General features: G+C 40.9%; 1 protein-coding gene across 3 annotated transcripts in view; it reads right to left on the bottom strand.

The window, feature by feature from the left end:
* Window positions 1-1,532: 1,532 nt before the first annotated feature.
* The window catches only part of LOC137277981 (uncharacterized), a 68,503-nt gene continuing 46,041 nt past the window's right edge, over window positions 1,533-23,994 (bottom strand). For 2 of the 3 annotated variants that reach the window (XM_067810002.1, XM_067810005.1), the window contains one exon: window positions 5,194-7,443. In XM_067810002.1, coding sequence (XP_067666103.1) covers window positions 5,714-7,387 — 1,674 coding nt within the window. In that variant the 5' untranslated portion in view covers window positions 7,388-7,443 and the 3' untranslated portion in view covers window positions 5,194-5,713. Of the gene's footprint in view, window positions 7,444-23,994 lie in introns of all 3 variants that reach the window. The other variant, XM_067810003.1, reaches the window with a different exon arrangement.

The following is a 23,994-nucleotide window of genomic DNA, read 5'->3' on the forward strand; positions in this document are numbered from 1 at the left end:
CCTGCACCAAGGATCTAGATTTCCCGTTTTCACATTTTCTCAGTTCGCAAATATAAAGTTATCCATCTATGCCTTTGTAAATGCATTGGTTGTAACTTCACGACACAGAGACAAGGTGGTGCACGGACCTGCATCTGTATGTAAATATATCACTCGTCAGATAAGACAGGGCGGTGCACTGCATCTATGTGTTAATAACTATATCTATTGTCAAATATGACGGGGTGGTGCACGGACGTTCATCTGTATGTAAATATATAAGTTGTCAGATGAGACGGGGTGGTGCACGGACGTTCATCTGTATGTAAATATATAAGTTGTCAGATGAGACGGGGTGGTGCACGGACCTCCATGTGTTTGTAAATTTATCTGTTGTCAGATGAGACGGGGTGGTGCACAGACCTCCATGTGTTTGTAAATTTATCTGTTGTCAGATGAGACGGGGTGGTGCACGGACCTCCATGTGTTTGTAAATTTATCTGTTGTCAGATGAAACGGGGTGGTGCACGGACCTCCATGTGTTTGTAAATTTATCTGTTGTCAGATGAGACGGGGTGGTGCACGGACCTCCATGTGTTTGTAAATTTATCTGTTGTCAGATGAGACGGGGTGGTGCACGGACCTCCATGTGTTTGTACATATATCTGTTGTCAGATAAGACAGTGTGTGTGTGCTCGCGTGTGTGCGTGCGTGCGTGCGTGTGTGCATGTGTGTGTAAATGTATTTAAGCTGTGAGATAAGACGGGATGGTGCACGGACCTGTATCTGTATTATGTATCAATATCTCACTTACCGGGTAAGAGAGGGTGGTGCACGGGGCGTGGTGGTGTGCGCTCATACAGATTTGAAAATGGTGACCTCGTGTACGGGTCCGTAGTCGTGGGTCCTCATTCCGGTTTTGTTATGGAACTGGTTTTCGACCTGCCGGCGATTGTTTTCAGGTCATTTTAGACACCGTTAAGTTATGGCGCGGTGATACAGCCGGAGCTTTTTCCCTGTCGGGGCATCTTGAAACCCAGTAAATTCGACCATTCACAGTCAATTCCCTTCATTCCAGAGTTAGGCAGGGTAACAACATGTACCATATTTTAATGTCTGATGCTATGGCAAGGTCGGGGATCAAACACCAACCTTTTGCTGTCCATAGAGCTAGTGTAGTTTTACGTTGCTTTTATCAATATTCCAGCATAATCACGACTGGGGACGCAAGAAACCACCCTCACACAACCCTTCAGTGTGGGCATTCGAATCCGGACCTTCAGCGTGACGAGCGGACGCTTCAGTCCTAAGGCTACCCCGCAACTACTCGCTCTCCCGGTTGACTGGGTGGATTTACCGTGGGCCAACCGTATAATTGCTACATTTGAGCATAGATGGAGGCACTTCAATGCATGCTGAGATATTGCATTGCCAATTGCTGACACGAAGTTCCCACTTTAACGCCAACTATCAGTATCTATTCTATTCACGATTGGAACAAAATGGATAACAAGACAATTCATAATGATGACAAAAAAAGCAAAAACTATGGATATTTTGAGATCTATTTATTTGCACGTCAACTAGACATAGCGACTTTAACACAAATGCCAGGTAACGCTGTGAAACAATAAATTAATAAACCATCTAGCATTTCAGATCAATAACCAACACAAACGCCATACCGATGTAGGAAGATAGACGGGTACATCTATACGAAGCATCGTAAGAATTACTTCATAACAGTTAAAGCCTCTTACAGGAATGTGACAATTCCGAAACAAATACATTTATAAAAAGTTTGATGTTTATAGCATTTACTTTTGGCAGTCTTGAAATTACAATGTCCATCCATTTTTCACATTGACGGTGATAGTTACAACAATCCTTCAGTGTTATTGGACTTTTAAAAATTTATTGCCCTAATCAATTTCAAGTCAGGTGATATGTACACCCCTGTCATTCAGGCATAATAATAAATATCGCACTCTCAATTTACAGAAAATACAAATTTATACAAAGGTGGTTTGTGATAGGACGCCCAATACTTACACTCCTGTACATATTGATATGATGTTCTAGTTTGAGGAATATGATTTTTTCCTTTTCAAGAAAATAAATAAAAAATGTCAAACAACTAAACCAATGATTACTGTGTATCATTTGATTAAGTTTGGTCTTACTTTTCAGTTGATAAGATTCGTGTACTAAAGACAACCGACAACAATCTAATGCTGTTTACTCCAGCTTCAAATTAGAGTTACTTCCCTTTGACCGTTTCTTCAATGTGCCATCGCGTCCATTTCATCGTCAAGACTGATTTATGCTCATCACAACAACGCATACGCCCTATATTAACGCGAAGAAAATGTATGAATGTATTTGAAGTTTAAAAACATTTATTATATAAAGTAGTGATAATAATTACCTTTGGTGGGTTTTACAAATATTTGGCACATCGAATCTCACTACCGCTAATCAACCAGCTGTGTGTGAAACTGACATTTGAAAGAGAACGCTTATTGCATACAACATGGACATCAAAACATTACAGTAACTTCAATATTAGTCTATCAAAACAATGAAATCGACAAGCTTTGTCCAGTCTTTGGGTCTGAATAAGATACTGACATCCAAGCAATGAACATGACATATGCAGTAAACGAGTCTATCAAAATGCAACTGTAGTGTTTGAGAAATGACAACGATAAATATTGAAATGCATAATGAGTGACAACTCTATGACGACGGGATATAACTGTAATCACATTAACATTATAATACAAGACCAAGTCAACTAACATATACACTATAACAGCCGCACACGCAGACAAATTGTGACCGCAATGGGCTACCATATTTCATAAGACTCGCGTTAGCACCATATAGCTAGCTATACGATATATGCAACCAAACTAACAGTAATAAAAAATTTTAAATGTATAACAGTCAGTTTAAGAAAGAAAAAGGACCACAACTGGTATCATTTCTACAGCTCGATCAAGGAATTATCTCAATTGCAGTTCACCACACAATGAAATAAAAAAATCAATCATTTCATTGTTATTTAACGTAATAGTGAAACATCTGTGACAAAAGTAACTGTGAAGATTGAGGATACATAACAATCATTCCAAAATAGTGAAATTACTACACGATTGTCAATTTCACTCATTTGAACAAATGTGTGATGTCTTTCTTCCCTCTGGGGAAATTCTTACAGAGGTATACGTAAAGCCCACGAATAAACGTTTACTGTAAACAATACTGATAGCCTAAACCCGTGGAACACAGGTCACGTTTTAGCGACATTGCTCTGGCCACGAGTATGTGGTGTGGATCAAAAAGAGCATCACGCCCAAAATACGTTGTTTAAACTGCCATTTGTTCAAAATACCAACGACAAGAAAAGAAATAGACAACGATGTCAATTTCCAAACACACGGAAAAGAGATAGAGGCAATACAAAACAAAGGACAAAGTTGTTAAGATTCAGAATCAGAGACAAACAAGGTCAAAGGAAGATACATATGCATTTATATATATACATATATGTCTTTTACGCCCATATCTATGGAGACCAACCGAAAGATGGAAAAAAACCAATTTCAGTTTTAAAAAAGTGTCAAACTGAAATTTACGAAAACGATGAACGTAAAAGACACCGAAACGAAACGAAAATGTATTTATCGAAATGAAAACATGAGAATGACAGAATTCGAACATACTAGTTACATAGATGCGTCTTAGAGTTAAGATATTCATTCAATACAAGTAATACATTTATCAGTACAAATCAGTATTGTCTCTTCTAGCCTAGTGTTCATAACATATCGATAGTCTTAAATCCATAGCTTTTCATGCGGCATGCATAGCAAATTGATTTTTTTTCAGTTATCCTAACACTATTCAAGATTCAAAATGAGTCCTGTTTTGTAAAATACAACAAATTATGTTGAATCTGAAAATATGGAGAAAAGAAAGGCAAAGCTAATTCTGTTGCTTTTTACTTTAAAGCAATTTTTACAATTTCAAACAGTGTGAAATAAAGCACTCCCGTTAAATTTCAATCGATATTTTGAAATCTGGCAATATTCGCACAAGTCGCACGGCCAGGCTGTCAAATGAGCTAAGCCCCAGGATGCACGACATCCACGTGGGCACTTTGACAGGCAGTTAAATGATTGGAAATTGACATTATTGTAAACATTGCACAATGACTCACCATGTCACTGGTGTCCATTTCAGTCATAAATACCACATCATCATTACAATTCCTCGTGGAGGAATCGGTCTAAAACACCAACTTCCAGAAATAATTCATTCTTGTTTCCCCCTTCTTTGGGGGGATTCGTAGAGGTTCTTTTGATGTCGTTGGTATATCTTGATTATGTGATCAATCACCACGTACGTAAATATACATGTAAAACCGACACGATGTTCACCATAAGTGCCACAAAAACTACGCACGCATATGCAGTAAGACGTTCTAAGTGTCTCATCCTGAAGTAAAAACCCTTACAACTGTTTCGCAAATGTCTCAGTTTTTTCTCCTCATGCTGTTTTTCGCCGTCAATTCGTCTACCCCAAACACGTCGTTTACCAATGTTATTATCGACATTGGGTTAAACAAATAATGCAAAATGTCTGCCCAGCAACGGTATTGTACGTCTCGAGAACAGAAGTACTCAAAGGCCAAAATACGAACAGCCATGTAACTGGAGAATTGTCAAATATGTGGCCAATTCTTGGAAAATTGTCAAAGCATCTTTACAGTTAGCTTATGAGAGCCAAAAACACAATGTCTGTTTACGTGCAGTTACAGGAAGAATGTATTGCCACCTGTTTTCATTACAGGGTCGCGACAGGTACACGATATCGCCAAACTGTTAACACCAGACACCTAAATTGAATTTCGATGTTTCATTGCCGTTTCGTCTGATTTATCGCAAGGTTTATGTCAGCTGAAGTCTTCTGCTTACATAAAGGATTCTCCTTTTCATTTCCCACGCTGTTTTTGATGACTGTATCATATTCTGAATACATAAATTACACTTCTCAAGAGTACGGTTGCTATTTTTGTTATAGAAAAATATTCTTCATTATGAATGATTTAGGGGAGCAAAATTAGAGCATTTGAATCTCTTGGAAGTTTTTTTAAGAATCAGTATTGCGAAGTGATACAAAACATTTGATATGAAAATGATATTTTCTTTATGTTGTAGAGCCTCTAGTTAGTGGGGAAAAAAGACAATCCGCTTGCAATTCAGCTGAAATGGCAATGTTGATGAGTCTGTTATTCTTCCTGCGCTATCACGTTCAGAAAAATATGAGTACATGTATACTCATGAACTTCAAGCACCCATCGATAATTTGCTGTCACAAATGTACACGTGTACACTGCCGCAGCTGTCATTGCACACGTCACTTCCGGCCTCACTCTCAGCAAAGCGATCCGTGCAACTCTCAGCTTCCTGTAAAAACAGCTCACTTCCGCTCCAATCCATTCAGCACTTAAGCTATGTAAAACTGCGCTCATACAACGAATGATTTGGATTCAGTGACACAGCTCAGCGAACACAGCCCAAAAGTAACGCAGCACTCTAAATCCCACCAACATTAATAGACGTCAGATGAAAAATTACGATCACAAGATCCAAATACTTTTGATTCAAAATAGAGGACATATCCTTCAGTTACACGTATCAGAGCTGATGATTGGCTGAACCGCTAGTCACGTGGAAGAGGAAGCCAGAAGAAGTAGTGGCGAGTTTCTCTGGGCAAACCTCTTTTGCATTGTGAGCACAGCACTGTAGCTATCTTGTAGACGTTCACTCTGACACTCCAGTTTCGCTTTGAGATCATGAAGGGTTTTGAGCAAAATTTGCTTCCGGTGGATATTCAGTTGACGATGGAATCTCATCTTTTCTTGCTGTCGGATTTTCTCTTCCTCCTGTGCCTCCTTGATCTTTTGCTCAACGATTCTCTTCTCTTGGCGAAGGAGGAAGACCTTCTCTTCAAGACTTGTTTTGATTTCTTGCAGGGTTCGACCCGACGTTTCCTCTGGGTATCTGTTCGTCACGTAACGCTCTTTCTCAATGTCAAGGTCGTCCTCGGCGGGAGGTACCTCTGCTGTTGGAAGAGCCTCGCAGGCACAGTCTGTTTCTGAAATACTGGTTAATGTGGGGGTTATCTTCCCTTGCTCTGGTTCTGAGGCTTGGCAAGACTCTGTTTCCTGATACTGATCCGGCTTGATAAATTGAAACTCATCATCAAGTTCCGTTTGTCCATCTCGTCCTAAACTCGAATATCCCGTGTCAGTCGAATCCTGCATGATATCTCTAACACAACAATATTTTACACATTCTCCACTTGCAAGATCGGTACTGCCTTCATCAGAACTGCCGTCAATCAGCCAGTCCGAGTCTTCATCATAATCCTCAAACTCAGTCTGAACGGCAACATCCTTCAATGCATCATCATCTAGAAGATCTTGCAAAGAAATGTCTCTCTTTACAGACCCTTTTTCAAGCGTATCATCTAAAGCTTCCTCATACTCGAAACTTATATTATGTTCAGGCTCGCCAATATTTTCGTTACAGTTGCAGTTATCCGTACAGGGGGAAAGGTCAGTCGAGGCGTCTGTATCCCAGGCCGTGTAGGAATACGCCCCATCCTCTTTAAACAGGGGCAGATGAGAAAGATCGAATCTGCCGCTCCATTTGTCACGATCCAATACCCCGGATGCCTCTGCGACGTCGCCCAAAGCCGAGTCTGGGGACGATGCTGATTGGTCAGTATCCATGAGGCTGTCGGATGAGGTTGTAGAAAGGGTACAGCTATCCTTGATACATAGCGATCTAAGCTTGTGGTGGATAGGGCTCAGGGGGGATGTGGTGGCCGAGGAGGAGGGACTGGAGGACCCCGAAGAGTTAGACGGGGTGCTTCTGGGAGAAGGTAGCCAGGGGTTGGTGCGGATCCTGGACCTGGTTTTGGGAACAGTGTTGAACTGTTTCTCACTATCGCTGCTTATGTTGACCGCCTCATTTTTCTTGTCGGCCTCTTCTGTTTTCTGATAGGAGGAGAGGTCGTTGTAGCATGTGTATTGATCTTCTCCTAGGGAATTATTAACACGATAATTGTAAGTGTCAATTTTAAAGGTATCGATAATCTCTCCGCACACTGTTTTCACGGCCTGATTTAGGGCATACTCGCAGCTACCTTCTGGCGGGCACTTGTTGTTGTTGTCATGGCAACATTCCCACGATGCGTTGGCGTCTGGAACCTTGTTCCTGTTCTTGTTGGCGTCATAACGCTCGTTGTTAAGTGTGCGCTGTACCTGGTTCTGTTTCTTCTTCTTGCCGCGGACCCTTGGTAGGGAGTTGGCTACAAAGTCTCGCAACTTCATCGTGCCAGGCGTCCCATGGGGGTCACGTCACCTGACCAGGGTCCACTACACTTCACCTGCAACAACAAGAGACAAACATTTATACACACATGAAACCAACCCATGAAGACTGACCGGTATATACTAACAACGGCATATTGGTCGTAATGAAGACATTATACAATACCTTTATATCAGGTCAATGCCGTTGTACAAATCGATCTTTTGATCTAACTCCCATACTTTAACATAGACTTACGACAGTCGTAGCGCTTTGTACAACAGCACCTTGGTCAATACTTCAAAGGCTGTACTGACCGAGAAAATTATGTATTAAAAGAATATGAAGGATATGATTTGTGTATGAATGACACGAGGACGATATCACACATCAAAAATGGTTACCTAAATACAGAATTAGGAGTTTTCGCTAAACTGAGACATGCGATTGGCTAATATCTGAGGAATAACACTTTCGGGTAATTCTATTTTATATTCTGTAGCTTAAGTCACTACCGTCATCAGACCTAACATGGCGTCCCAATGAGCCCAGGTCAGTGAATATGGTAGAAAAATTTGTCATATATTTTAGGTGTCGTTGAGTTCTCTCGTTAAGTAACTAATTTCTTCACATATATATCTCACATGGAATAATTAAGCATTCGTCCTGAAAGCAACACAGGAACCCCGTTGTTATAACACACCATTACAATTAATGCTTTGAAAACCTGTCTAGAATCCACAGTGATGGTACATGATGTATGATTCTGTACACGTAGCCGGTGCTCATTCTAACAGGCGAATCTCAGAAAATACAATCCTCAAAGTCAACCGTCTTTGGGAACTTTACCGTATTTCAAACTGTAGATTTCGGCAACACAAAAGACAGGACTTTTGTGCTCTATACCTGCTAATCCTAAAGCCTCCCGTAATACAATCGCCCACATTGCTCATCATTGTGAATACACGATTCCGCTGAGGCGGAAGCTAAATAAATATACTTTCCGTATATATAGCCGTTGTTCAAACCTTACCTCAGTGGTGTCATTTACGAAGAAAGAAGTCGCTCCAGAAACAAACTGGACTTAAATAGTACCCTACTGTCATTTCATCAGATGTGTATAGACGTATACACCCCCGTCAGTCGACGTCACACAGCGTCATGCGACGTCAGAAGCAGAGACTACATCGCCAAAACTCCTCTTGAAGTCGCACAAACAAGGACCATAGAGTACAGAATAGCAACCACAGACTATTACCGTGGAAATCCGACCACCGGCCGCATGAACTAGACTCATGATATTTCCAGCTACGTTTGACATTTTGAACAAACGTTCTGGAAATCGCAGAAACCTACACAGTTGATATCAAGGAAGTTAATAAACGAATGCAATTGTACACTGCATGTCTAAATGTCTCAGGATGCGTGGTTGAAACTTGAAAGGATCATCAAATGTTTTTCCCAGAATGCCTCGGGTTACGCAAAGTATTCCGTCAGCAATTGTTGTTCTTTTCCTTACATTTTAAGATGTATTAGAAATTAATAATTTGAAGGATCATGTTCTACAAGGAATGATCAGAACTTGCCCACCAACTTGTGTTTGCAATGGAACTGTGTGTGAGTGGGTGAGTCAAGGAGCGGGAGAGTGAAGGGGTGCGTGAAAGAATGAGGGAGGGAGGGAGGGAAGGAAGGAATGACAGAGTGAGTGAATGAAGGAGTGGGTGAATGAGTGAAGGTGGATATTACAGAATGTGTGCATGCACATGTAACTGAAACTGAACGTGTTATTAACACGAGTGTGTTTGTGTGAGTAGGTCTGAGTTTGTGAGAGACAAAACCTTTTCGAAAATCACGAGCAAACGGAATCTTTTTGGAAGGATCGGATACAGCTAAATTCGATTATTACAAACCAACATAATTAACGAACATGGGACACAGCGATGTCAACAGCGCTTGACCTCCGTTTAGTCCGACTGTTGATTACAGGAAGTTTTAAATATAGAAGCTGATATGCCAGCACGGATAGATACTGAACACGTCAGCAGTATTTCTACAGCCGGGCACAGCTTGACAAAGGTGAATCAGTCGAGGGAACGTGTGCGCAGCTCATTGTGCCTACCTTGAGTAACAAGACAGGGGTAATAAGAAGCCCGCCCCATCTGTTCATCCAATGAGGAAGTAAAACTACAGATGGGGGCTGAGGTGCCTGTTTTCTCCTGACGGTCTTGAGTTACCGTAAGTTCGAGGCAAATGGATTGTACACCATGCTCATTAACGATGATGTATCGAGGGTGGTCGAGCAAGGCCGTTGGATTGTTTGTTCCCTATTAATCATAATTGTATTCTTTAACGCGAAATGATATGAGCAGTTTCCGTTGCTACTTGATACATGACACTAAGCTCTCTACAATGATTATCCCGGAAAACACACAATACCAGGACCAGGAAACCATGTTTTAACACGATCGATAGATCCATACAAAGGAAAAGTAAGATGTGCAAGTGGGGTTAGAAGTATCCGACAAGGCTAGTTTGATGTATCAATGGAAGAATGGTACTATAGTTATCTGTTGATGACAATACCATCGTGCGTGTTCCTCTTTGGTGAAACGTGTATAGGCACAAGTTCAAACTCGCTCCGAATGTGAGAACGGTAACAACTACCAACAGGCCTTAGTATATAAGGAACATTGTCCAGGAATCACATGCTGACCTCCTTTGACCTAAACAGACACAATAAACGTTCCTCAGCAATCACTGCTATTCCATAGCAAACACCATAACAGACCGGGGTCGGTCCAGGTTAGAATTGGTCTTCAGTAACCCATGCTTGTCGTAAGAGGCAACTACCGGGATCGGGGGAGTGAAATTCACTGACCTGCTTGACATATGCCATCGTATCTCATCGTATGATAATCATGCTGTTGATTACTGGAATGTCTGGTTCAGACTAGAATATTTATAGACAATCGCCATATAGCTGGAATGTTGCAGAGTGCGGCGTTAAACAACCAACAAACCGATCAACTAATGGATAAAAACTTCAATATTTCGTGTGTTTCGAGTGCTAGAAGTTGCTACAAAATAAAGATACAGAAGATGTTATCTCTACAGTTTGTCTATATTAGAACGAACCTATATATAAAGTACCAAATAGGTGCAATACGGTAGCAACAAGCCCGTCCCATGTATTGACGTCAGATTAAGGTAGGATTACTTGAAACACGTGAACACCCTTTCTGGCAGGCGATCAAATTGAGCAGACGACACTCATCGTCTGCAAGCAAGCATTTAGCGGGAAAACGTCAAACCAGAAGGCGAGAAGGTGCTAATATACAAGGATAACAAATATTACGGAAACGAAAAGATTAATGCTGTATACATCTTGTTTAGGAAAGTGAGCATTACTTCGTGTTTGTTGAACCAGCCCACATTCCGACAGCCGAAGTCAACACCTTGGTTTACACATGATGCTAATGTGATTGGAAGATATATGTCTAATAAATACATTATTGATGATATTAATAAAGCAGGTACTCTGATAACTCTTGACATGTCGTAGGTGTTCAAACAATACTTCTGGGACAACAGTCACTGCATCCTCGACCATCAAGGGTGTATTATCTGTATTTCACTATCAGTTATACGTGGGACCAATTCATCAACGTAGTCTCGTGTCGGAAGTGATGCCAACACCTTAACTGTTGCCTTTCTTTCACATACATTATGTATAAGTTCAGACCTGGACTGTCATCCCCATGTCTTGCATCATGACTTTTCGTCCGACACGAATAATCAAATCGGTGTTAGACACAACTCGCTCACTCTGTTCTCTCTCCCTGCTCAGTTGTTTAATGAGCCACGGTCATCGATATTCGAGGGTTACTTTACAGAATGTTTGTCTTTACCTTTTTCTTCGAGGTCTTTATGTCTACATCCATCACTCCAATCCCAACTTAGGACATAAGCTAATAGTCTCTCCTAGTCCCTGAGCCGCATTATTTTCCCTTCAGCCCTCACTAAGATGCTACCTCCAATGCATCTGTTTCTGGGGGTAGTTTGATTGTACGTTAGTTTGTTTTCCTTTATGTGTTTCACCAACAACACGACTTGATTATTGTAAATAGAACCAGGGCATTTAAGAAAAGTGAGTGAGTGAGTGAGCTTTACGCCGCACTCAGCAATATTCTAGCTATATGGCGGCGGCATTTAAGAAAAGAGAATGGAAGTATGCTACAATGAGGATGTAACAACTACATTCAGTTTTGTTAAACATTTGGCAAAATCCATACTGGCGATTTGCCCCATCGAAATACAAGCTAAATGTGACAAACTGCTTCCCGTCTAGACCAACAGGATTATGATAGGAATATGAATTAACATCAGTCACTTCAATGGGAGAGACCAAAGCCAGACAAGGGACTCGTTACAAGCATAAATACATCAAAAGCCCACATCGACAGATTTTCGTAAAGTGTATAGCATACAATACACTGAAAATCTCTTAGATACATGTTCAAAGATCTTCCATCGTGTCTGCCGCAGTTAACTGGCTTCATATTTCGGCGAGGAGATAGACAGTCTTATTCGTGACTACAAAGGTGACCCAATCAACATTGCTCTCTGCGAAACATTTCCCTACGACTATAGACAGATTCTGATAGATGAAAGGGGTTAATTCAATGCAGATATTCCTCCTAGACAAATAGGTCGAGACACTGGCTCTTCCGAACGTTGATGCATCAGCACAGACTAATTCCAGTGGCACTTAAAAGCAAGTGGTCTGGTAAAAATCGAAGAGCATTAATCACATATGATACTGTTTGGCAAATAACATAAATTGGGGGCGTCTAGAGAGATGGAATCTCGATATCGATATTTAGAAATTGGACTCCGTAGTGACAATATCAAGAGGGCTATTGGGGCAGAAGAGACTTGGATTGAGCGGAATTACGGAAATCACGTCTTGTGTCGGATAGATCTGTACGAGTAGTATTGATACAGTGTGTTTCTACCCCACTGAACTCTTGTCTGGATCCATCTCTGCTTCTGTACTAACTTGGGCTGAAATTGCTTTGACGGTTTGTACTGAGTCTTTTATGTTATTTACCCATTTGATCGTGCAGCCTCAACCATTCGCGTCACATCACCATTCATGTATTCTGAAGATTACGACGTGATGTCGGCCTTTTAGACCAAATTAAAAATCTTCTTGTGGGGGCAGTGTAACTCTGGTAGATATAGGGGCCCATTTTGATGCATCATGACCCGATACAGGTATTCAATAGAAGTATATAGAGAAGTCCTTGTGTCAAGAAATCAGGGGCCCATTTTGATGCATCATGACCCGATACAGGTATTCAATAGAAGTATATAGAGAAGTCCTAGTGTCAAGAAATCAGGGGCCCATTTTGATGCATCATGACCCGATACAGGTCTTCAGTAGGATTATATAGAGAAGTCCTAGTGTCAGGAAATCAGGGGCCCATTTTGATGCATCACGGCCCGATACAGGTCTTCAATAGAAGTACATAGAGAAGTCCTAGTGTCAGGATATCAGTCGCCCATTTTGAGGCATCACGACCCGATACAGGTAGGTCTTCAATAGAAGTACATAGAGAAGTCCTAGTGTCAGGACATCAGGGGCCCATTTTGATGCATCATGACCTGATACAGGTCTTCGATACAAGTACATGGAAAGTTCTTCGTGTCAGGAATGTATAACATAGGTTCATTCAGGTGTTGATTTTCATTAATCAGGGACACGATACCGTCTTCAAGTATATGAAAAGATCTTCATATGACGAAAGCATAACTATAGGTTCATTCAAGTTTTTACGAGTAATATATCGATAGGCAATATGCCACATAATATCAACAAGTACTGTTTATTCAAGAGTCTATTCGGAAATTGGTCTCCGTGGGCAATACATGAATATGCCGTCATATCATGAAAGAGTAACTACGTACAGTGATTATTTGTCCCTTCGTCTTCATGAACAGTAAATGAAAAGGTCTGCTTATGCTGGTTCACACAGGCGCAGCTCAATAACACACACACCCACACGTTTGACGACCTAGACGTTCCATACCAATAGTTCAGCGGGTCGAGTTCCTGCCTAAATAGGCACGGAATTCGGACTAGCATTCCGGATAGTGCCCTCTTAATTTGGACATACACTGTTTACATAATATGAAAATCATTGTTGTCCAAGGCTACCATGCTTTATATAATTAACTTGCGAATCCTATATGTGTTCAAAAGGTTTTCATGTAAAAATTCTAAACAGTAAAGTTAGTCCACAGTGTAACAATGTAACTCTCTTTCTTAGACACCTCCTCCAAAATTAATCATATTTTCCTGAACTCCTGGGAATTTAAGATTTGGTTCAAAACATAATGTAAAATTCGCGTGTCAAATTTCCCTTAACTCAACTTAAAAAAAAGACCTTCTTGAAAAAAAAACTGCCACCCTTTCCAAAGGGACTATTTTCCTTGTGCAATGTCTCTGGCACAATACCATGTTCGTGTCAAGATCTGTCAGCGTGTTAACAAATGTCTTTTTTTCCTTCCCAAACCCCAGGAACCAAGCTCTTTTAATCATGTGACATTACCGAGAGGGACAATCAATTGATTTCTTTTCGTCTGCATTTACGTAATCGGAGGCCATCAGCTTAAGATTCACAGCGGGAATGATTCCTTCCGGGTGCCTCTAGGTTGATGATCCAGTGAGGCCTCGCGTCGGTGTAATGCCATTTGTGTGTTTTGAGAAACATTGACATCGTCCTTCAGGAGAGACAGATTGACAGACGAGATTGGACAAGTTGATGGCCCCAGTGAAATGATGCAATAGTCAACGTGGGGGCCAGACACTGACTGGGATAATGTTACCCGGTCGTAAAGAATGGTGTCTCTGATTTCTGGGCCCAGTTCAATAAAGCGACCTAGCGTAAGAGTTGATCGTTACTCCCATAACATTGCATAGAAGTACGATTGTCGTAGTGCCGACGTTGCTATGGGGAACGGAGCCTTGGGTCTACAACTATGTGAAATCTGGAACAAACATAAATGGTGTTGACTTTTTGAGATATTTATGCCTACATGGCTCTATGGCTAGAGAATGATCAGTCTTGGATATTTTGTCATTCGAACATAAAAGGCCAAAGGTCACTTGGCTTTTCACGATCAGTGGAGAGCTCGAAGCTCAGTACAACCTGACGACGCATCACTGGACTTTTCGAGATCAACGGAGAACTGGAAGTTCGGTACAACTTGACGAGGTAACAGTGTATATGCTTGTCTTCAAATGATCTAATCACGCGCAAAGGCAGATTCGGATATTACGAAATGACGAGAATGACTACAGTTATGTTGAAATCTAACCATTTCCGAAACTCAACCAGTGAACAGCTATGTGGTGCCAGACATCCAACGTTTCTTGTGACAGGGGTCCTCTCAAAGACTATTGTTTAATCTATAGTAACAAATTAACACGTACAAATTGAAAAGGAACCACGGGAGACCAGAGATTCAGAACCTAAATTGGCACTGCAGGTAGGGCTTGGAAGACGGGGAAATAATGTGGTTCAAGGACTGTGAGACAGACTAGTCCACTCATTTACAGCATGATGCGGTACATGGGTGGCTTAGACGTCTAAGATCGAGGTTCACCTTCTGTATGCTGTTGACTGACATGGGCGTTAGAGAAATAAACGGCTGAAGGTTCGAATCCAGTATTCGTCCAGATTCTTCCTTTAGGTTTTCTTCCTTTTCACAGCAACGCTCTTGGATTCACCAAAAGTGGTAAACGTCAGAAAGCTGCACCAATTCCGATTTTCCTCCCCCAACCAAGTCAACACAACGTGTTGTAATTGAAATGCTGTTTAATGTGTCTTTGGCTTCGTAATAATCAATATTCGCTAAGCTGTTTTATTATCTTCGAAGCTAGTCATTGCTGAAACACACATTAACCCGAACCTCGGGACGATAACACTCATAACCCAAATAAAAAAATCAAACCTGATCGACAAAGCGTGCGAGCAGGCTATACAGCTATGGTAAAGATATGATTTATATGAAACATTCACCATCTGTATGAAAACGGCTCACATGAGCACGTACATAACACAAGCTAAAACAATTTACATATCGCACTGAATACACACATTTCTGTTGCTAGGTAACATCAGCAAACCCGATCCATCGATCTTTGTCGTTATTTGATACGATTCTCATAAACCACCTACACTGAAACGCTCGATTTATTAGCAATTTAGCGTTGAAGGGCTTGTCTCTCTGGGATGGACAACCATTAAAGAATGATATCTCTGTAGATGATGGATGAAGATGAAGCAATTTGCAGGAACTACTTGGCAGAAGAGGAATCAATTACAGAGCCATGCTTCATTAGTTTGGCCGCAGCTCTCACTTATACAACTGACTATTAGAACTACTTGGTTATGTAACGGTAATGGGTGCATAGTACTACCTTCCTGAGAGCTTATTTTGACTTTGTCTCATTCTGAAGTTACAGGAACACTATTAAACACGTAATGCTGCACTCGTCTGACAGAACATTAAGGTTGTCGTAATGAAAAGGTTATAAAGTCCACATGACTATCATTGACCCTCCAGTAATTTATCGTAGTTGATGTAGTTGGCACCCACCCCATGATAACAATCCATTACTTCCAAATATTAGAGTACACATTATCTCGAAGATGTGTTTCAAACCGCAATACATTATGTAGAGTACACATTATCCCGAAGATGTGTTTCAAACCGTAATACCGTATACCGGCAGGGGATATTCCTTGGTATATCTGTACTCACATGTTCGACTTGAATACGTTAAATGGTAAACGGTGTCTTGGACTCAGTTCATGGCTCATGTTCTACTTTCTTCTTCTTCATGGGGTTTTCAATGACGCCACATGATCTTGTTGCTGATTAAGATTTTGAAGGAGTACTACTTCATGTTCTGGCTGGGATGCTTCGTTAAGTGTTCGGAGATTTCATGTCGGAATTATTTTTGTGGAAGCCAAGTGTTTTGTTTTTGCTTGTTTGTTTTTTTTCCTTATCATGTGTTCATACACAGTCTCCGTTTGATAGGGTGCATTGATTTCATTTCGATAAAAGCTGTACTTGATATGCACTGGTGATAATTAGTCATAATAAACCAAAATCACTGTGAGAGTCCTTAAATTTTTCAATTTCAAGCTAATGACATTCACAAAATCTATCCTCTTCAGCCCCAGATTGAATACTGTTTATTTGAATATGTATTGAATAACATTTACTTGACCATTTTTCATCTTCTTCAAACAATAACGCCACCATACGTGTCCATACTTTGTATATATTTGTGACTTTCAGGACTCCGCGTTAAGATATTTTAACTGCTACTATCTAATACAAACGTACACTTGATCCATTTATCTGCAGAAACGATATACAAGTACAGCCGCAAATGTATTTCCATGCATCTAAGAAACACAAAAACCTGAGGTATGGCAAACATATTTGTACCCCCTTTCAAACACTAAATCCGCTAGATACAGAAACAGTAAGGGGGAAAAACAACGCCCTTGGCGCAGATTAGTTTAACGTGCTAATTTCCAAACAATATTCGGCAAAATTAAGGCAGGGAAAATCTGTGGCTTCTTTGCCTCGGGGAAATGGTGAGGCGATTGTCGCGGAATCTCAGAAATGTAATAATGAGAAAATGAATTGCAATCATTAGGCTAAAAATCGATTCCGAAAGAATAAGGCTAACGAAGCATGCGCTGTCATGTTGCTCTGTGGGCCTGCTCATCTCGTGAAGTCTCGGAGGTGGATGAGAGCCGTGTGAAGGGTCCAAATGTCACTTTGGCATAATATTTCTTGTTTAAAGGATTTTTTTTTGGACACTTGTAATCATAAGAGTAATTTGTATTTTAAATTATGTGTTTCGATGGAGTCAACAGAATAGCATAAAATTATAATTAAACCTAACACATCATTCGCAAATGATTAATTCTGTATCGCCAGATAACGTCCAGTGATGCGGGGCCTTGAATAAAATGAAAGGTCTGATTAAATGACTGACATCGAAGTGAATGAAATTCAACAGATAACAACGAAATTTCCAAAATTTCGAAGATCTGACATGAAAACGGCCATCAGTGCAGTGTTGACTGTACCACCTACAATGGTATTGGTTATATCACGTCGTATTATTTTCAGTTTGACAAAACCGTCCTCAGGGTCCTTGGAGCAGTTCGTAAATTGTTCAGACAACAAATGATATCGGGATATTAAATGGGTTGCCACAGAGAAATTTATGATTATTGACAGCATCAATGTGTCAGTTCGTTTTTCATTCTTCGTGAGTCATAGCGCAGTATTTGAATCATGCATTGTATTTTGCCACAAAACAGCTCAAAAGCAATTATTTGATATCAAAAGAAGAAACCTCACGTGAACTTCACACCATATTACTAAAGCCAGGAGAACCTTTAAAATATATTTGCTCGGTTCAATGGAAATACTGCAAGGTTCTCTTTGTAGTGGTTCCGTGATATGCCGGATTCATTGCAAGGTAATTATCGACGGCTCTATCAGCAAATAAAACCATTAATCGAGACTGGATATTAGTTTTTTCGGTGTTGAGAAGTCGATAGCACGATGTGATACTGTATGATGGAAAATCGATAAAAATGTCATCAGTTTGTTTGAGTATAATACTAACGTCAAAGTTAGTGTTAATTTTATATTTAAACTGTTATATTCGACAACAACAAACGAATCAATGTGACAACTGTCAATATCTCCCCCCCCCTCTCTCTCTCTCTCTCTCTCTCTCTCTCTCTCTGTATATATATCCATTTATATCTTCTTGAAAAAATCCTTTATATGCCCACAAGATCTTTCGCCGTTCAACGGCTCTTCAAGTGGTTAATGAAAACAATACAGCGAGACAAAACACTTCCGACTTAAGTTTCGTATCCCAATAGTTATTGTTCTCTCTAACACCCACAAAAAACATACAAGAAACTACGTGAGACTTATTATCAGTTTGATTTTATGACGCTTTTAGAAACATTCCAGCAATACCAAGGAAGGAGCATAAGAAACTGACTTTACACATTGTGCCATTGTAGGGAATTGAATCCCTGGTCCTGGACATGACTAGACCACTAGGCTACTCTACTGCCCCGAGACTACTATGAGCAGTATGTAAGCCACTCCAGTTCTTACTAGTGGTAACGTGTTCTTGAAAATGTTAACTGGGCCTTGAGTACGTATTATTGATTTTGATGATTACGTCCACACATCTCGTAACAAAGATGAGACGGTGTATGAAACTGCGGATAGATATTCGTCACCCTATCTGGATCACACGGGTGGTCAACATTGCCAACACATGACCATACAGACCGATGACCATGTCACACAATCGGTTTAGAAGGTCAAATGTTCTTAAAGGGGGTGTCGCCCAAAGTATTATTTCATACAGGTAAGGTCTGTGGAACACAATATGTTCACATCTGATCCACCTTTACGACAATCATGAGCACTCGTACTTTTTCAGCACTGTAAATGGCTTAGCACTTGGTAGCTTCCCCACACAAGTCACAGAAGTGTGTTTATCATCAGCCTTTGCTGTCAGGGTTTTAAGATGCAATCAAAGAATCCTTTGATGTCACCGTGATCCGTTGAGATTCCATGCGGTTTAATTCCATTACTTCAAGCATTGGTTGGCTATAAGATGTCAATGATTGTCGCTCCAGTCAATACGTGCTTATCTGTCGTTACATAACATGCAAGGAATTATCCGTGAACGAGTAAGAAGCTTAATGCTGTTTGATAAGCCAGAGAGGCACTTGACAGATCATCAGTGTTTGCTCATTTCATTGAAATTCACAAGGCAATTGACATATGACAATCAGCAGCTAGGCCACGTTCCCAATGTTCCATCAGTGTTGGCGCTCTATGAAAATTAATCAATCATCTTGCAGTCACTGATGGAGAATTTACTCTAGCAACCAACATCGTAAGTAAACTATCTCAATTACGCCAAAGCCGCTGAGAAAATTGTTGTGTAACATTTGCAGCGAGTTGGGGGGAAGTTGCCTGGCAAATGACGCTTCGTCACGGCATCATTGATTAGCTATTGGGATGAGGAAGCTGACGTTAGCGCGGCATCTGAATGTGGGTGTTTAAAGTATCAGTAGACGTTAGCACTGATACGTGCAACATTATCCCATATCACATAAATAAACCTCTCGCCCTTTTAGAAGGATGACGGTCTTAGGGTGTGAGTCTTCTTTCTCCTCTTTCTGTTGCAGAACAACGTTGCATGAAAATTTGATTGAAATGGTTCATGTCGATCGAAACTGAGTCATGATTTTCCCAGAAAATTGAGGATAATCATAAAAACTCCTGAATCACGTGGCGTGGCTGGCTTGCCTGTAAAGTAATGAACTTTGTACATGTCGAAGTTGCCCTCACTGAACAACAGCGTTCACGCAGTGTATCTTCATCTTCTTACACAGATACGGCTTGAGGATGGTGGTGATGGAGCGATGAGTGTGGCTGCTTGTTGATAGGAGTTGGGGCGAGGTTATTTTGAGTCGGTTTGTTAACATGGTGTGAAAAGGCAAGGTAACGTTCGGCTGCATTGAGGCAAGGTAAGGTTCGGCTGCATTGAGGCAAGGTAAGGTTCGGCTGCACTGAGGCAAGGTAAGGTTCGGCTGCATTGAGGCAAGGTAGGGCAAGGTAAGGTTCGGCTGCATTGGGGCAAAGTAAAGTTCGGCTGCATTGGGGCAAAGTAAGGTTCGGCTCCATTGGGGCAAGGTAAGGTTCGGCTGCATTGGGGCAAAGTAAGGTTTGGTTGCATTGAGGCAAGGTAAGGTTTGGTTGCATTGAGGCAAGGTAATGTTCGGCTGCATTGGGCCAAAGTAAGGTTCGGCTGCATTGAGGCATGGTAAGGTTTGGCTGCATTGGGGCAAAGTGATGTTGATTTACGTTTTTTTTAAAGTGGTGTTTGGCTTCATTAGGGAAAGGTAAGGTCTGAATACTTTGGGGCAAGGTGAGGATGGGCTGTGTTGAGGCGTGTTGTGGTCAAGGTGCATGTGGGCGTGTTCCCAGCTGACACACAATGTTTCCGCAACGTTGTGAGAACGTTGTAGATGGTAACGTCATGTCACAACGTTAGTATGGCGTCATGTTATAACGTTAGTATGGCGTCATGTTATAACGTTATGTCATAGTGTAATAACAAAGTTGAAAATCTGAGACTGAGCTGCAGTTTTGACAGAATGTTTAGGGGTCATTCAGGTTGCGTTGGGGCGTTGTTGTGTTATCATACTTTGGGACGTGGTGAGGTTGGGGCGTGTGGAAGTTACACAGCGTTAGGGCAAGATGATGCCGAGTGGGGTTTGCTTAAGTGATACATGGGTGCGTCTATGTGTGAGATGTTGGCGTGGCGGATGCTACTGCATATTGGTAAAGCGGATGAGTAAGCAATGATTCAGTAGAAAACTCCTTACTCACACAAAAATGTCCGCGCACCCCATTTAAGCATTCATTTAAAAAAAAACAATTTTAAAGTCACATAAATCCTGCTTACCCCTCAGACACCCACATTACTTTCTTAGAGTCCCAGATCTGAGTATTCCGCAGACATTTAGCACTGTTACGTAACAATATTTCAACCATATTTCTTCAAAACTCCGAATAGAACATAGCTCCTTTGAAGATGTGAGCTCTTTAATTCCTTCAAACATGATCATATTATGTATTCACAACAGATGGCAGAATCCTTCCGTTTGATGTTCCGGTTCGTAGAAACAGATATGCTGATAAAAGCATTCGGATTTGATAGGGGAAACACTGCAGAATGCTCAGTAGTCTTGACCGTGTAGTCACGGCCGTTCGATACGTACTTGAAGCACCACAGTCAACACCGCGGGCGATATGGAAACGTGACGGTACAAGTCATACGCTCATCAAACGAAAGATTGCGATTAATATAGAAACGAAACCACTTTCGTCTTGTTGAAAAGTTGATGCAGATTATTCAAATATGAAACGGTATTATCCCATGAATGTTTTTTACAAGTGATATCCCCATGTAATGCTAGGATTTTATTTACTTCACATCATTGCCTGGAAAATTATCAATTTTTCGTCTTTTGATGTACATGCTACACATTTGGATTTGTTGGCTTTGGTTTTATTCCCACTTTGTGATGACGTGATTGAGAACTAGAAGTGAAACTTGACGGAAATCTTCCATTTTGTTCATTTATGAAGTAAGTGAGTGGGTGAGTTTAGTTTTACGCCGCCTTTAGCAATATTCCAGCATTATCACGGCGGGGGACCCAGAAATGGGCTTCGCACATTATGCCCATGTGGGGAATTGAATCTCGTTCTTCGGCGTCACGAGCGATCGCTTTTACCACTGAGCTACCCCACCGCCCGTTATGAAGCAAGCCATCGGATAGGTACAGACCATCCCACACATCACGCCAACCCACACCAGTAACGCTGAGACAAGGAGTGTGCTGGCGTGAAGCCATGTGACATATGGTAGATTACTGTACATCACATAACTGGGTCTGGGAAGGTTCAGATTGAGCAACTCGGTAAACACAAAATACATTATCTCTTGAATGTGTATATGTTTATGTACACATGCTAGTCGAATATCGATTCGATCGATTACTGTGAATTTGTTTCTCGTCGCTCTCTGCATTGTTCCTGTTATATAGCGGTGGTTGCAAATAACAAACTCTGGACCAGACAATCCAGCGATCAACAGCATGATCATGGATCTACGCAATGGGGATACGATGACATGTGTCAATCAACCTGACCACCCGATCCCCTCGGTCGGCTTTTACGAGAAGAATGAGTTGTTGAAGACCACGTGTTACTCAGACCTCCACAGGTCATCTGTTGTATGGGAATGTTAGCTATCAGTGAGTTCTCACAGAGAGTAATGTCCCGCTATGTCTGGATATGGCGTGCTGACGCGGATGAACACTTGACTTTCCTTTGAATGTGCTTGTAATAAGCGTAACGAATAAGGCATGATACGCTCACTTTTCCAAGAACACCCGGTTTCATCACCATTCTAAAAACAATTTTCCATGATTTTTTTCGAAATCGAAAATGGATTTCTCCAGAGGCGTCTTTTAAAAGATTTTGCTGAAAGAGGCGTAATCCATTCGGGAGAGAAAGTTGTTCCATATAACTTTATCATATTTTGGGTCTGTGATAACTTAGCTTCCATAACACCTGGTTCTCGTCAGCAAAACTAAGTGAAATATTTACAAAAGCTTGTTCATTGCATATAGCGACGTTTCAGTTTAGATATTTATACAGATATCAAGCTAAAGGTGCTTTCGGAACTTTGAGGTTGAGAACAGTGCAATATTCTACACGGAAAGTGTCGCTGCATGCTTCATTGTCGACTCAACAACTTCCAGAAATCCGATCAAACATAGTTCCGAGTGTATTCACTGGAATCCATAACTGTTTGATTAATGGAATTACAGCAGTATAACCCGTTGATCTAATTGAAAGAAATGACTAACACATATATCTTACTAATTCGTTTACCTCCGGAGCACATGACAAACCAGTCCCAGTTAACCTCGTTGACTAACCACCTCACAAAGGTCACAATGTTACTCATGGACTGTATACACAGTGTGTACACAAGATGCCTCCGAAACGTAATTAGAGTTCCGCAACATAACTAGATTATCCACAAGTCAGTAAGTAGCTGCAGGCCGTCCGCGGTAGACAGCACTATGTTGCAATTAACAAGTGTCAATATCAGTTGAGTCATATATGACGAGTGGTGGATATCGCCCCTTTTTGGTGTGAATAACGGCACACGTCACTCAAATAGATCGCTATCGTAGCACTGCTATGCACACACCATCCATCAACAGTCAAACGCTGGCTGTTCCCCGATGCTAGAGTTTGACGCCTGCTGCGTCTATCGGGCGGTGGATGTCAGTTTCATGTTGTACATTACATTTTAACAAGTTGTTGAAATGAAAGACTGACATGCAATATACTTCGGTGAGGGAATCGTGTCGTTGTACGAAAGGAAATGATTAAAGGTTATGGCAAACCAATATTTTCTTGAAATTAAAGTGGGTTTTTATTTAAATACAGATATATTTACATACCGAAAGCACTGTAGTCGACGGGTTATAGTTCAAAGCGAGTTTGTTCTTAAATGATAGTTAATTTGATAGATACATTTCGAAGGTTTAACCAGGTTTGAATGGCACATGATCAAGGATTTATACAAATATATTATCAGTTACATCAATCATCAGATAAAACAGTTGGTCACTTATGTTTTGTTTGTTGTTTAACGCCACTCTCAGCAACATTCTAGCTCTACGGCGGCGGTGTGATAGTTATCGAGTCACTAATGTTCAACAATACTCTTGCTCTGTACCACGAAGTGTCAGTAATTGTATATCTATGGTAACAAATCTTATCCTGATGGAATATACATATACTCAAAAACATACGTCATCCCGATACCAGTCCCAGTCATACATCATCTGGGACACAAACACAACAGGTATTTTACCAAATACAAAGGAACATGTAT

This window comes from Haliotis asinina, chromosome 3 (genome assembly GCF_037392515.1).
Source record: "Haliotis asinina isolate JCU_RB_2024 chromosome 3, JCU_Hal_asi_v2, whole genome shotgun sequence".
Lineage (NCBI taxonomy): Eukaryota > Metazoa > Mollusca > Gastropoda > Lepetellida > Haliotidae > Haliotis > Haliotis asinina.